Source organism: Hylaeus volcanicus, chromosome 5 (genome assembly GCF_026283585.1).
Source record: "Hylaeus volcanicus isolate JK05 chromosome 5, UHH_iyHylVolc1.0_haploid, whole genome shotgun sequence".
NCBI classification, from domain to species: domain Eukaryota; kingdom Metazoa; phylum Arthropoda; class Insecta; order Hymenoptera; family Colletidae; genus Hylaeus; species Hylaeus volcanicus.
In genome coordinates, this window is record NC_071980.1 from 7329226 (window position 1) to 7346185 (window position 16960).

At 41.6% G+C, this 16960-nt stretch overlaps 1 protein-coding gene across 1 annotated transcript in view; it reads right to left on the bottom strand.

Annotated features, from left to right (window-relative positions):
• The window catches only part of LOC128877532 (neural-cadherin-like), a 187387-nt gene extending 171070 nt beyond the window's left edge, over positions 1 to 16317 (bottom strand). The window contains exons 1-3 of the mRNA XM_054124911.1: positions 14011 to 16317; positions 11921 to 12103; positions 8109 to 8298 (exon numbers count right to left, since the gene is read on the bottom strand). Coding sequence (XP_053980886.1) covers positions 8109 to 8298; positions 11921 to 12103; positions 14011 to 14160 — 523 coding nt within the window. The 5' untranslated portion in view covers positions 14161 to 16317. The remainder of the gene's footprint in view (positions 1 to 8108; positions 8299 to 11920; positions 12104 to 14010) is intronic.
• Positions 16318 to 16960: the final 643 nt, after the last annotated feature.

Genomic DNA, 16960 nt, shown 5'->3' on the forward strand with positions numbered 1-16960 from the left:
ACAAACGACCGTGAATTTGGGAAACCTTTGGCGAGGTTCCAGTCGCCAAAGAGTCGCGGCAGAAATAAGTGCCGATAGGAGGAAGGCTTGTTGGTATAAGACAATTAGGAGTAATATTTGTCAAGTTCTATGAGAATAGTCATCACGATTCGACTCTCAGCTTTGGCGCTTCTTCGAAACCTACTGAATATTACGATTAAATTAAATTTTGAGAAAGAAAACATAAAGAAAAAAGAAACTGAAAAGTAATACGAGATAAATAAAAATAATATCTGTCAAGTTCTATGAAACTAATTATTGCGATTCGACTCTCAGCTTCGAGGCTCCGTCGAGATCTACTAAAATTTAAATTTGAGAAAGCAAACGTCACGACATTAAATTGGTCAAAAACTGGATAATTACTTTTACAAACGAGTGATCATAAATTCGCCGAAAAGATAGGGAAAGATAGAACGAGATGGATAATATATTACAGAGTGGGTACGTTTCCGCCGTGTAAGAAAAAATTGCGGTTTGTTTGTGCGTAAAAATCCGAACGAACTTTTTGGCGCACATACTTGGCGTACAGGGATTTTACACTCGTATTTCTTCTTTTAAACTAATTAATCCGATAATTGTGACTTATTATCGCAGGAGTAATGGCTGCTCAACCCCGTTCTGCGGCAAACAACCGTAAATCTGCGTAAATGTGGCCGGAGAATATTCCAACTGAAATCACTAACGCGCAAGCCCGCAGCAAAGTAGAGGGTAGCAATTTTTTTTTTTTTTTTGGCTCGCGAAATCCGTGCAAGTAAGTGCATAAAACGTCGCCGGCAGTCGGAGTCGCAGGACGTATTCGACACCGTCGGAGGGAAACTTTTGCCGGTGGATTTATGCGTTTCGCGGTCAGAAATGGATTTCGCAGCGGCTGCCGCGACCGTTACCCGAATCGATCGGGAATTTATTAGGAATCGAAGGCATGCGTGGACTCGGACTCGCGCGATTGGTCGGGAAGTGACGTACCAAGTTTCGAAAGTACGGGACCATTCATGAAAGTCAAACGCTCGGGTTTTCCAAGTGACTGATGTAATAAAATTGTAAAGTTCGCTTTATGCTAGATTCCTGGTAAACGTATATGCGAATCGGGGTAAATTTTACTTCTCCGGAGTGCACTAAAAATCGGAATCCAAAAAGGTAGATAGTTACGACTTCTTGTCGAAAGCGCAGTATAAAAGGCACGACAAAGTTTATAATCATTCGATCGAAATATATATATGTATCTATAGAAAAATATATTTTTCGATTGCGTATAAACATTTACTGTTCGAGATAACAATAAACGAGAGTACTAGCCGCCGTAAAGAATAGCTTATGGTACGAATATGGTTGCGTGGATTGTGCTGGGAAATTCATATTTATATCGTAACTGTTCCCTGTACCATTTATGCTTTGAATAAAGTTTACGTTAAAGGATATGGTTCGATATAGAATATGCATTTTTATAGAGTATGCCCATAAAAATGTAAATTCGTAAGTGTACTCGAGATGGGTAATAAAACCAATACTATGATACGGGATCCAAGTGCGGGAGTAGTTTCGGATTCCTGATGTTGTTTAATATTCTATTGAATTTTGTACGTAATTTAGTGAGACATAAATTTATTCGCTAGGCTGCTAAGCACAGCTTTTACCTCGGAAATAATCGACGGTGGCATTTTTACTTATCGATTTTCTACAGTACTTCGAGCGATCTCTTCAATTACCGATTTATAAATTAAATAACGTCCATTTGAACGACAGTTGGTATTCATAGAATCTGCCGATGCTCGTTCTCCGGGTATTCGATCAAGTTTTCGCGAGTTCGGCAAACCGCGGAAAGTTTCCGAAACTTCGATACTGTCGGCTTTTAAAGACTGGAGACTTTCGTAGCTTCAGGAATTATCAGATTTATTCGAAATATCCCGGCGCGGGTACACTTAAGGGGATTGGATCTTACGACTCGATGAACAAATCCCCTAGGTTTAACCTAAGCATATACCAGGCGTTTTATTTTGCGATGGTATTAACAATTTGTGACGGTAATTTAATGTACTTAACTTTGTCGTGGGTCGTAAACGACTGGAACCAAGTATCTTTATTTAATTTTCCAAGCACCTTGTTCGTAAGAAAAAGTATAGCGATATCTTTATTGAAGCACTTTTCCAGAAAGCAGCTTAAAAACTCTTAAACAAATAACTAAATAATAATAAACATTTATCAATTTTTACAAATAATTGTTTCAGCCTATAGAAAAGATCACTCCTGAATATATTTGGATGAAAATAAATACGATTTATGGTACGTAGAAGCGCAGATTACAGATGGACGACCCAGTGTACATTTTTGTACAGTGTACGCGAGTTGTTTCAATTTTATTTTCACATATTTGTATTAGGATTAATGTTAAAAAAATTAATAAGCAGATATCAACTTTCAGTCTCATTTTGGATCCGAAGTAGCTTTTATGAGGAATATATATGTTCAGTAAATAAAATACGTTCGTAAAAAAAAATGTGTTATTTCTTCCATTTTTTAATTTTTTAGTAATTATTGAATAGTCACTATTTGATAGTAATTCGAGTCATCCTATTATCAACTCCGACGAGCATAAACATCCTTCTGTCCTTCTTGTTTCTCTAAACGATCCCAGATCAATCGATCAGAAGTCCCTTAATTTGTTAAAGGACTCGTTCTCAGACCCCCGTAAAGCGGCAAGAAAATTGTACCAATTTCTCGCAACAATCCTCGCGCGGCACATTTATATATCGTTTCATGGTAAATAGAGCACGCGATACGGGTAAATGTTGTTCGCGTTCGAGCTAATCAGCTAATCGGACAAATTTACCGTTCCACGTGAAAAATGGCCCATTATCCGAAATTTAGTTCCGCGTAATATAATGTAGATACACGCGTCAAATATGCTAACGAAATATATTACACGTTATAAATTTCGCTGTTTCGCGGGGTCCGCGACGGGAAAATCTACGCGCAGGAAAAGCCAATAATGGAGCAATCATTACGGGATTTATCGTCGAACGGGCCCGCGTGCGAGGGCAGCGTCGACAATTGTAATCAGTTTTTGCATTTTACAAACGACGTACGGCCGATCGATGATACGAGAACATTGTCGAACGTGATTTATTCCTAACAGACCGGTTGTTTTGGACACCAAATATTGCATAAAATACTGTAAAGTTGCATTTTTGACACCCGGATAGTATAAATCTAGATTTGTAACCCTCAAAAACGTAAGCCAGCCGCGTTACAGTCGAGAAACCGCGAAATTTTCGGACTTTTTTCAGTTTTTCGCAAAAAAAAGTTATCAAAGGAGTACCTAAAAAGCCCAGAAGGATAATAAGACCGTATATTAAACAACGCGTTTCTGTTCAGAAACAATTCTTTGTAACGTCAGTTACCGTGGATTTAAATTAACAACGTTGAACTAATCTCACAATAGACGCGAGTTTTGTAGGTAACGTTAACGAGCACTCCGAACTTGCGTTATTTATGCACGTGGCAAGAAGGAAGTGCCTGCTTCACTTACTACCTATTTTCTCGGAATTATAATGAAACTGGAAACAATATTAAGTGGTTCTTACAAAAGTTTGATTACTTTCCACGGGACGCTCGAGAAATTTCAGTCTGCGTTAATTCGGCCTGCATACTGAGCGAAAATCACCGAACAAAATTATAAATTTCCAACACACGCGAACGATGCAACATTACATTTCGAAGTTAATACAACCGTAAACTAATAGAAATGTATGGTTTCTAGGTAAGCGCAAATATCGATAAAATTTCAGAGTAAAATTATGTTTATTTTATGCTAATTGCAATGATTGTACGCTATGTAGGTAGGAGAATCGATACCCTTTACAACGGTTTTTGCTAGAAGTCGATATCTCAAACGGTTCCGGAGATACAAGGCTTTAAAGTTTCCCGCTATAAATTCCTGACGCGCGGGGTTACCATTGAACGCTGGGCCCCCCCCCCCCTCCGCTCCTTCAAGGAATGCGTACGCGATACTATTACGATAGTACGCAAGGAAAGAATGCGGAAGTAACTGACCACCGCAAACGTCACGTGGTTGAGGTAGGTCGGCGCCTGCGTGCGAGAGAGAGAGGCCCGAGCGTGCGAGCGAGAGGGGAATAGTTGGGACCCGGAAAAATACCCCACTCTTCCGACGACGATATCTCCAGAACGGAAAGTCAGATTTACAAAAACCGGAAAGCGTTTTAAAGGGGAGACATCAGCGCTTCCAACGGCTGTTTATTCGTTAAGATAGCATCGGTAGTTTCGGAGCTACAGCTATTCAAAGTTTCGGTAGTTTTAATACGTGTTTGTGCAGATTCGTTTCCCTTTGTCCGTTCTTAAATATAAAAACGAACAAGGAAATATCGTTTTAATCGTCTCCGGTTAATTGCACCTAAATCCGAAGGTGTCGAAGCTACCACCGTGCGTAGCTACAGCTCTCGAAGAATTGAATAATCGCAACAAAACAAAACAAGAATAATAGTTTAGCATATTCCAGAAATTATACGATTCGACCCTCCGTGGTTCTAATTACAACCAAGTTTCGCCCGAATCGGAATCGAAGTACGGAAATAACACGGTTGATTTAACGGGCGAACAATCGGGCCCGAAACGCACGTTGGTACGTAAACGTTGCGCTCTCACGAAAAGTGGGGAAAACGTGACCAATTGCGCCCTCTCTTTAAGCACACGTGCGGGAGTAATTTGCCAGGCAAACATCATACGATTGTAAATTCTACGGGAACGTGGCGAGCTACGACGTCGCTGAAGGAATTGAATACCGTATCGCCGGCGAGCCGATAAATTCGCCACCGAGAACGGAATTCTAAAACGAGCCGTGGAAAACCGCGTCGTTTATTTGCAACGGCACGGACCGATTTGGTTCCGTTTGCTCGCAAAAAGATTTCCGATCGTCGTAGAGCGCCGGGAAACGTATCGGACTAGGTGCTCGCAGTGGCTTTACGAGAATCGCGCCTAGAATCACTTCCACCTGTAACCGTAATGAATCGACAGTTGAGCGAAAAAGGTATCGGGGCAGAGTTTATTTTCAGCTTCAAAAATTCGAACGTACTCTAATATATCTCCTAACGCGTGTCTATCTCAGGCTCGATAAGAAGATGATCCGTGGATTCCTTTCGTGGAAATTGGAAAAGTTACATCCATCAGACAGTCCGCCGATAAAACACGCGCGACAGTAAGAGCAAAAACGTTCAGCTTTCCTGGGAGAACCGGATATCGATACTCTCGTATCTTAACTTCGAACTTTTGAATATTCCGTAGAGAGGAAGTTGGAAAATGCGATGCCTGAGTACGGTGTTCTATTGTTACGAATAAAGTCGCCGTTCAGTTTGCATTTTCGTAGACGGAAGTCTGTATTAGAAAATATAGTACAGGGAAACTCATTTAAAGCTAGTAATGGTTGGTTAGTAAAATTCAAAGCACGTCATGGTATTCGACAGCGGCTAAAAAGACATGGGATCCTTAGTTGTTGAAAGAAGCTAAATTTTGTTAATTTCTACTCGAATAAATGATGTTCGATGCAAAAAAAAAAGTAATTATTCTATTATCCGAAAATTTCCCTATCCAACCACTTTTGTCTCCCAATTAGTTCGGATATGGGAGTCTCTACTGTACTGAAAATTTGAGACAGCACCGCGAAAAAAGCTCGTATATCGGAACGCATCGCGCGCGAAAGTTGAAAAGAATTCCAAGTCGATCCCCGTCGAAAGAACGACGTTTGTTGACGAAGATAATCCTATCCAGGTCGAAGTCCGAGCTTCCGACGAGAGTGCACTTTTCCCTATCAGGTCGACCGAGCGCGCAAACACTCGCGGGAAACCAAACACAGAAATCGCTATGAATTTTCTACTCCAAACATTCAAATATTTTCACGACTCGTCCGCGTTACGTACTATATAGACCAAAAAGAAGACCAGCTCAAGTGTCCTCTCGCGCAAATTGAAAAAGTTACATCGGTCGGACAGTCAATCAATAAAACACACGCGACGGTAAAGGAGAAAAACGTCCAAGTTTTCGAGGCGGATGAATTTAATAAAATTCAATGTCACATTGAGCGAAATCCTCGAAGGAGTAGATAAATGTCAGAAGCAGGTGGTAGTAGTATAAAGAAGAAAAAGGTATCGATCAGGCAAATCTGACAAATAAAAATTTATCATTTCTCTGGAACTGCTAAATGGCGTGCGTCACGTGTGGAACAGCGTTTCTCAAACCGTGACACGCGAAATCTCGCGATAAAGAAAACATCGTGCTCCGCAGCGATATAACAAAAAAAATATCTCTGTATTTTATTCGTGGTAAAAAAAAAGCATCTGTCAGAAGTTTTCTCTCGTCGGCAATGTAAACATCAACACGAAAACTGGAAAATGAAATGCTTGAAAGTTTGAAACAATCGACATTTTTTTGTACAGTCCGGTTAACATCGTTCCGTACACGTAATACGTTCATCGTCTTTCGCGTTCCGTTCTGCTAGAAGTAATAGAAGACTTTTCATTTGCGACGAAACAGTTTTACTCGAAAATATGTTTGATAAGAAATTTTTATGAAACGTATTAAAAGAAAAGAGTAATTCCACTTTAACGAATCCGCCAAGAATTTTTATTTATCGAAAGATTGCACGAGGAGGCGAAGCTCGAGAAACACTGAAATAGAAAATAAGGTACGGGTCTCTCAATAGCGTTTCCGCCTTTCATCGACCACTCGTTTCATTAAAAACTGTATTTTCAGTAACATCGTTAAAGTTCGAACTCTCTTTGATATATAGAAACTAGGGAACGTACAGTTTCGGAGTACGAAGTGGCGTATATGACGCTTTCAAATGCAAAGTACGCTCTTTCGCTAACTTATAAAGAGGTTCCGCTCGCGAAATTGCTACGCTATTCCTTCCGAAATTTCCTTGGGCGATCGGTACGCGGCGCTGGAGCTATTTCCCCAAAGGCTAAACAACTAACAACAGGTAAACGCTTCCTTTGGAATACGTGAAATAACGTTTCCGTATTCCGGAAATCTACCGTCGATATTAGATTAGAAGAAACGCTTCTAAAATCAAAGAAGCACTCATGTAGCGTGGCATATAACGACTTTTAACAAAATGAATTAAACGAATTTGACGTTTCAGAAGGAGTATTTAATGAATTTCCTCCGGAAGCTTTAATGAACGAGAAAACTAAATGAATTTACTCCGGAAATACGAGAAAATTTACTCGACTGAATGCCACTGTTAATAAAAATTATCCGAGCTATTGAAAATCAAAGACGCAATTAAAATTGCTTACTAGTTGCTGAAATTCTTAACGGAAAATACGATTCACGTTTTGTTGGCGATGCGAAGAGTTAATAAGTTTCTTTCATTTCTTAACGTCGACTCGTTCTTACCCTACATTTGCGGAGTGTCCGACGAGTTACGGACGGGAGTGAGCGTCATGACATTTTTCGCGATACCTATTTCCGCTTTCATAGAATCGTGACCACGCTACACATCAAGTTCCGTAAAAAGTTGCTTCCGCGGTTCAGGCAAGGCGAAAAATGTGTCAGTCGGAGACATTTCCTCCGACTACCTGCACGGATGGCAGCTGCACCATCCGACAGCTTGGATGTTATTTTTTTAAATATATCTAGACGTAGGATCCCGTCCAGACACTAATTACATCTACAAACAGAATTTCCAATTTCCTCGGTAACAATTCTTCGACACTTCGTTCCTACAATCCGCTTCTCTTCGCAATCCCATTCTTCCCCTCGATTCGCGACTCTCGCGCTCGATTTCAGTTGAACCGTTTCTCCATTTTTCGCTCCGGGTGGAAATTCGCAAATCCATCGTCGCTAAATCAGCGAACGAGCGCCGTTTAAAGAACGCCGGCCGTCTCTCCCCCGTTCCTATTTTTCCACAGGAGAAACGCGATTGCGCCTCCTGGCTTAAGCCTTCGATCTCGACTTTTTTATGGGGATTCAATTTCGAACAACCGTTCGATATTCTCGACCCCCCCCCCCCCCCTCCTGATTTTTACGTCTATTCGAACAAGATTCGACGATCCACGTACCTGAATTCGGTTGTCCCTTGCTGTTGGGCCGCGCAGATGGTGCTCCGTCCCTGGCCTCCACTTCCAGTGCGTACGCTCCTTGGTTCTCGCGATCGAAAATCACTTTTGTGGAGATCTCGCCTGTGTCCTTGTCGATCTCGAAGTAGTCCTTTCCCTCGTTCCTGACACTGTCCACGATGTAATAGGACACCTGGAACAGAAATCGCCGAACGTGAGGCGGTGGAAAGGTAACCGAAATTAGAAGAGGTGAAGAATTTCGCGAAAAGGTAAGCTGAGATCATTGGTATAATTTGAGGTATTAGTTTGGGGCATTGAAACTCTATGTAGCACCAGATTTAAATTTTATGCTATGACATTAGAATTAGACTGACTAGGTGGCCTTCGAAGGACACCGAAATTGGAGAGGTGGAAAATTTCGCGAAAAGGTAAGCTGAGATCATTGATATAATTTGAGGTATTAGTTTGGGGCATTGAAACCCTATGTAGATGTTGCATCAGATTTAAGTTTTATACTATGATATTAAAATTAGTTTGACCTAAACTCAGTGACCTTCGAAGGAAACCAAAATTGGAGAGGTGGAGAATTTCGCGAGAAGATAAGCTAAGAGTGCTGAGATCATTGGTACAATTTAAGGTACTAATTTGGAACACTCAAACCCCTAGGCGAGAATGTTACACAAGATTTAAGTTTTATGATGTAATATTAAACTTGGTCTGACTGGAACTCGGTACTTCTCGGGTACTACTGGCAGAGCTTTCTGGGTGTAGCGTTTGTTCCTTTGGAAAAGAATCAAACGTTACAATAGCATTGTATGAAGCTTCGTTGAAAATCTGAGGACACAGTGGTACTACAATTGGTGTCTCGTAATGTACAATGATTGCCATCTACGCTGCAATATACACCATGGACCATACGGTTCGGGTACAACCATATTGGCTGTATTTTGTGGCTGCACGTGAGAGGAATCCCAAGCTGCCATTTCTTCATCTTGGACATAGCGAAAAAGATGTGCGAACATATGTCTCCCAACATAAGTATTAACCTATTTTGGGAGAGTTGAAGATACGTTCTACGTTAAAGTAAAAAAATGGACGAGGATAAAAATGATACGAGTATCTGTAACACTATTGCGTCATAGAAAGTTTTGAAAATACTGTTCTACATAGAGAAAAAAAGAAACATGGGACATTCAACGCGAATCGACCCACGCGAATCGTGTTCGTGGCGCTTCCAACAAATTTGAACGAGAGGATTCTGTTAAAAACTGAGGGAACACGCGACGCGACGTGTAGAGAGTATATTCGATATTAGTTTCGAAACTATAATCCAGAATATTTGATGGAGTGGTGGTAATATCGATGGCTGCGTCAATTAAATTAATTAAAAGGGAGTGCTCCATTAATAATACGTGCGAATGAATGGTAAATATGGGCATAATTGATGACATTAATGGTCACACTTCGAAGAGACACAGGCAATGAAAATGTTCAACAGACAATCGATTTATCAATTAATTATTGCACGATTATTAATCGTAAGTAACTTGAAATTAGCGAGCGAAGAAAATTCTTTTGAACGGTATGGATTTTCGTTTGGAGTTATATATATGGATATACATGGATAGTACTTCGGTTGGATTTCCGGATTTCCACGTCAACGAAACTTAAGAGTCTCTTTTCTTCAGATTAAATCAGTGGGAGCGGTATTAATACGCTTCCTCCCGGATCTACTAATAGGGCTCATCAATAAGGCTTTTCTAGTGGAGTCTGCCTTAGACGTGATTAATCGTTCGATCAGTCTCCGATTCTAAGAAGAAATCAGATCAACCGCAACGTCGAGAAAATCGTCTCAAATGTAGCTATCTATTGGCAAAAAGTTGCAACACTCGAAGAATCGTTTGGGAAAATTGAATTTACAAAAGAAAATTTCCAATGGCCAACTAGAAATAATTACGTAGATTTAACACACGTTTGGACAGAACGACGAACGGAATCTGAACGTAATCGCAAAATCCTTTGCTCTCGAAAGCAGTTCGTGGTTTAATAACGGACACCACTTTGTCATAAAGTGCAATATTGACACGTTTCGCGTCGAATTAGGCCACGTCTAAGCAAGATACATCCAGAAAAGCATTTGTAATGAGTTCAACCGGCGGATCCGAGGCGAGGACGTATTAATATTGCTCTTTGTGCCGAAACCATCCCTACTGCTAAACCATGAACTGATTCTCGAAGCAAATAACCTCATAATCGAATCATTAACGTCGGAACGCGTGACGTAAGCGACGTCGCATACTTTCAATCTCATCGGAAATGTATCAAAGCTCGCGGAAGGGTTCATTAAAATATTCTAGAGTAACGAACGTCCTTGAGCCCTGTCGACCCTATTTCAACAGTTCTCTGCAAACTTTTCACGTTAAAGAACTTAGCGACGGTGTAGAAATTTCGAGGGAAACCGTCGCGAAAATTAAAGGCGTCTCTCGTGCATTCTGAACACTTTCGACGCAGCTGTGGTCAACGCTGGCCAGCCCTTTGAAAGTTTCCCGCTTTTTTTTTTTTTCAAACTGCTTACGACTCTTAAACTCTAATATTATACATGTAAACTTTCTGATCATTAAGATGGAGTTGCGAATAATGGAGTTATAAGTAAAGCATTGAGATTTAATATTCTGAATTCTCTACGTGCATTATATCGATCGATTCGATCGCAACATTTCTAGTTTCTTCAAATGGTTTTAAAACAAATCCCGACGCGAAACGGGTAATAGTTTCCCCGAAACCATAAAATTATCATTCTTCGATTAGCAATGAAGCTCGGATTAACAATTCGAACGCACTCGTAACGAGCTAAACATTACTTTCAACGTCCGCGTTTATAGCGCGATGACAGTAACGGTGAATAAATGTTCGTTTACACGAAGCGTCGTTGACGATTTTGCGCGACACGTTGTTTGCAATAAAACTGCGCGGCGTATAAAATTATGCCGCGACGAGGCTCGAGCGATTAAATATAATTACAGTATTTTGAAGTGTAATGGTATTACGCGACGCAAGAAAGTTACACGGTGTTTCCATCACAATCGCGACTTTGACAAACACAATTTCACTCCGCGAAATTAACAAAGTTTCAGCCCGGAATAATAATACGTCCGTTTAACCCGATGGAAACTATGATACTTATTAACAGAAACTGAACCGGCGCTCGCGGGCTCGCGTCGATTCCAATTACGAGTTTCGATCGTAAACCATTCGTAACGATACGTTCCTCGATTCTTAACGATTCGGGTGAAAATATCTCGGACAACTAAAAAATGTACAAATGAAATACTACGTGGCCGGTAATGCTGAATTCTCGTGCACGAGAATTGCTTTTACTCTAGTTAGGTCGAGGCATCGTTACCAAAGTCAAGAAACCACCACTTGCTCCGAAATTTCTTTCGAGCTAATGCCGTCTGATTATCGATCTCCGATACTGCCAGCATCTCATGCATTTTACACGAATATAAATTCCCGCGCTCAATTTATTTCAACCGTTTCCTCGCAAAAATGGTCAACGTCTCCCGAATGAATTTCTGCGACGAAGTATAACATCGGAATAATCCTCGTTCCTCGTTCACTCTATAGTAACGAACTGATTACTGGCCAGAGTCATAAAGAGAAATACCTTGTTATTTTAATAGAATTATAATCAGATAAATAACGATCGAAACAACGCTCCAAACGGAATGATTATTAATTACTTGAAGGTGTTTAAAATTCATGCTGTGTTTCGTGTATCAGCTGAAATGGATACTCGCGATCTGTGCGCTCACCTTATTGTTCGGGAAAGTGCCGTCCTTATCGATAGCGTTGACTTGAGTAACCTTACTGCCGACTGGTTCGCCCTCGAGTACAGTTTCTTGCTCACGTTCGGTGAACAAAGGTATTTCGTCGTTTACGTCCTCCAGGATAATGTGGACGGTCGCTTCAGATGCGAGTTGTTGGGCGCCATTGTTCTGCAGGAGAGAGAATTGCCTTTATCTCGCGTGTACACTCTATTTTCCGTTCGATTCAGTATCGTGCCCCCAACTTTCGCGCGAAACGTAACCGTGATTAATTAGGGGCTGCGACGTTCAATTTGATAAATTAATCGAGGGACACCGTGAATTTAAATCGAATCAAAGGTGGAGATCTTGAGCGAGCCAATGAAATCCAATGGAATGCAAAAATAAATAATACAAGGTATGCGGGTCGCCGTTGCGTTTCTCATCGTGTTTCGGATATGAGAAGAAATATAAATAAAATTCGCATCTGCTTTTATCGAAGGAATCAAGAAGCTAGTAGTTCGATGATAAAAATTCGTCGAATTCGACAGTCCTACATTTCGAAATCAACGAAATGGTGACTCGATCGCTTCCTACGATGGCCACCAATTTCGACACGAGTATCATCCCCGACACTTCTTCTTCTTCTTCGAACATCGCGAAGAAATCGATACGTGATGAAACGACTTCCGTGCGATTTATTACACACGCCTCGGTATTTTCGTGCCATTCGTGTCGCGGGTTTCCAATTTCGATAAATTGTCCGCTCCATCAGCCCGAACGGCTTCGGGTATTTTTGGGTATCCCGGGCGAGTTTTCCGAGCGCTCGTTCGAGCAAATGAAAAGAGATGGACGTCTTTTCACTCGCGAATGAGCATTAACGCAGAAATCGCGAGGGGGAGTACACTCCGTCGTCGCCGTGGTACTTACTGCCTCGAAAATACAGGCTACAGGTATTCCAGTGCAGCGGCACTGCCGGAATATAAATAATACCGCGATTCGTAAGCGGATTCCCAAGTTGCTCCGCTTCCAGTTTGTAAAAGGATTAAAGAACGTTGGTTATTTAACCATGGAGATTGCACTCCGAGGGCACTCAAAAACTTCGAGAGGAACACACTCGCTTGCGGAATGTCTCGACCGTGCACGGGATCGTGCTTTGAAAAAACGGGGACTAAATTATAATATTTTGGGGTGAATTTCCAGCGTGACCAAGATTTGCACCAAAGTGTAAAGCGTAGGTGGCTTGATTCACGATTAATCGTCGTAGGAAGCTTCGTTAACATTCCTTCTTTTTTTTTTTTGAAAGTTATATACAGATGTACTCTTATTTAGAGTGTAAATTTGTATAACAACGATGTAACTTCTCCGATAAGTCAAAAAATAAAGCTTGTAATCAGGGACCATAACTGTTATAAGTGAAAAGAAAAAGTATCATGGTATAACAAATATTTCATTGACTTAAATCGTATTGGTTACAAATAAAGATTATAAGTGACCGAAAGTTTTCTCTTGATGCTAAATTTTATCGTCGAGAGAAATTTATTTCGATCGCTCATAATATGTTGAGAAAAGTTCATTTCGATGGCTCATAACAGTTATCGATAACAGAAATTTATTTCGATCGCTCGTAACAATTTTTAATCATTTTATTCTTCGATTTCTATTCCTCATATTCTGCGTTGATTATCTTGAATTTCAATAGTAATCAATCTTTTATTAATGATTTTTATCGTTGAAAATTTTAGAATGACTCTTATTTTGGTCCCTGTAATAACGACGACCAAGTACGAATTTTACTTATATTAATTTCTTACAATGCTAGTCGATATCCCACACTTTCCCTGTTACAAATTAAACTTAACTATTATATTACTATACATGAACTAATATTATACGACGGAAACTCGTCACGGTGTGCCCAATTTTCGAATCAAACGAAGAGCAGCCCCCGCGCGTTTCGTTATCCAGCACGCGCTGAAACCATACTTCAGGAATTCGCGGACTGGAAGTTTGCCGAGAGAAATCTAGAATGATCGCTGACAGCGTTCGGGATTCGAGCCAGCTACTCGGAGCCCGACGACGTCTTATTTCGCACGTACCTCGACACGTATGGTCAGATTGTACTCCTTCATGGTTTCGTAATCCAGCTGATTGTTGACCTTGATGTCCGCCCAGGTCTCATCTCGATCGCCCCGTTGCTGTATGTAAAACGTGTGAAGCTTGTTGGTCTGTGCCGTGGAGCCGGGCATTAGCTTGTAATACACCGTCGGATTATTGTCGATCCCCGAGCTGTCGACACACACCAGAGTCGCGTGTTACAAAATCGTGCCGGGTCCGCAATCAGCTCCGCAACGGAGTCGACTTAACAAACGGAAACGGGAAACGGAAACAGAAACGAGAACGGAAATCTCCTAGGGTAGACATATGTATATCGAAACAATACAAGACTAGACAATATTACCGACTAAGAAGAGAGGACTGGACGCGTACAGTACTCGAAACGAAAGATACCACCATGCGATTCGTCGACTGTACCATCCATTCGTTTCTTGCGCTACTGTTCTTTTCTTTTTTCTGCTATTCGTTTTTTTTATTTTTTCATGTGTTTTTTATTTGTATCTCTTTTTGCCCCGAAACGTCCCTGGCTCTAGAAAATCGTCGAACCGCGACAACTATCCGAGGGATTCGACGTGATTTGCCTAACGCGTCGCATTTCCCGTCGTCGCCTGCCTTTTCCGTTTCTAGACCTTGCGTCTAGGCCGCACGTGATCGGAGTCAAAAGTGTTTGGTACATCCACAACCTAAGCACACCACGGCCACGAAATACGATTCTCCGAGTAGTCTCGTTGCTAATTCTAAAGCTACCGTCCATTGTCCGCGGCCCAGCTACCATTCCCAGCTACCATCCCCAGCGAGCGGATACGTTTAGAGGTGTCTTGTCACGATGCGCCGAGGTGTTCGCGCTCTACCATGGAACGTTCGTTTCATCGTGTTTTGCGATCCTACGGGAACTGTCGGTCGACTGAGGACGATTTTCAGAGGCGCGGGAGCAAATTAGATCCTTAGAGGAATTTACGAATTGGATATTCGTCGCAAGAATCGACGAAATTTCGTGAATTTTATCGACGCTGCTCCTGGACCTCTTCGAAATTATAATCGGTGACGGCGATCCTTGATGAAAGCCTAACTTCGTTCAATTGAAATTACTGTAACATAAGAAGAATAATTGAGAGTACGATTAAACGATTTTAGATTCTTTAAAAGTTAATCAAGAAACTCTGTCGCCCTTTCTGAAATTTTATATTCAACCGAATCACTCCTGAAATATATATTCCCTCCGAACCGGTGTACGATTTGATTAAAATCTTCGAGAAAGGGAAGATTGGTACAAATATTTTCCAGAACGTTCCTCGCGGAGCGTTAGGACTCGAGCGAAGAATGAAATTCGATGCTCTCGCGAAGAATGCTTTCCGATTGAACGCCTCGAAGCTGGTTTTATGAATTGGCCAGGACGCGGTCACCGATCATTATTGTTGCCTGTACGACGCTGGTCATCCGTTAGACGTCCAAGGGAGAGCCTGGGTGGCTGCTCGTCGAGCGCTCAAAAGCCTCCGGAATTAATGGCGCCGTTTGTCAACGGGACCGACCAACGGAACACTGCTTCGAAGAGAACGTCCGATCGCGTCGAAGAAGGAAACGGAACACTCCCCGAAACCGACGTCGCCGCGTCCTCGGACGTCGACCGTCGGTCCAGAATTCTGATAAACGGCGTCCAATCCACAAACGAGCGCTCGCGGCCGCTTCCAGAGGCGTACCCGAAAAGGTCATTCATAAATGAGACCGCTCCGGTCAGCTTAGCGAAAGTAAATCCAGCTTTGCATTAATTTTTCGACGATTAATGCCGTTTGACGTCGACTCGAGAATGTTTGCAGCCACTGCGAACGGTTCCGGCTATTTCAAATGCGATTTTATGAAGGAAATCCCTTGAGAAAGGTGAATCCTCTTTCTCCAACGTGCACCGACGTGTCCCTAATTCTGGGACGCTTTAAATGGCGGATGAACTATCCTCGAAAGATGGATTTTCCAAATGAGACGGGTAACTCTGATACGAAGTTCGATCGGTACTTTGGGTCTATTTAAAACGGCGTCGATCGCTCGATTTTCCGAGCGAGATTTAATATCGAGTTTGCCAACTAAAACTCCGTAAGAACATCGCGATTTCTTTGGAGGAATAAATTAAAACGCGATAGAAATTGCTTACGAGCTGTCGCAGATAGTAATGTCGAGGCACGGTAATGGAATTTCCATCGCGAAATCTGATTGCGCCGCGTTCATTTGCGAGTGATATTACGCGAGACGATCGTTGAACGCGTTGTGTATCCGGGCGCACAAAAATTCAATCGGATTTAATAAACAATTGCGATATTATTTTTCATCGGGTACCGTTAAACCGTGAGTTATAAAAAAGAAACGGCAAACGAAAGCAGCTTAAAAGCGCAACAAAACCCGCCGCGTGTTTTTCTGACCAACTTCTCGTTGAATAACTTTTTCTAAATAACCTTTCGATAACATTTTAACAAACAAATTTTTTCGTTAAATGTTGAAAGTTACGATTCGATTGTTAATCAAATATAATCCGAGTATCGTATAAAAATGATATCACCGATGGTCTCGACGATCGTCGATTTCTCGAGTCATGAATCATTCCCTGGATCCTCAGTTTCGAGCTAGCCTGAAACGTAAGCTCCCGATTTAATAATACGCGCAGGGATTAAAGTTTCTAACGAGTTGCAGCGGAACTGAGAAGATTAAAAATTCCGTGACTCGATTTTTAATAATAACTGACCGTGAGATCCAAACGGGAATAATCGTGATTAACGATCCGCGGTAATCCAACGACTTTGACACAATCCGGTCAATTAATTCGCGGTCCGTTCGAGGCTTCGACAAAATTCTAAAGAAAATTCACGCGCTGTCGCTGCTATTCCTTTCGATGTTGAAAAGATCGACCTCGTCAAAGATTTTCTGAAAATTACACGATCGCTGTTA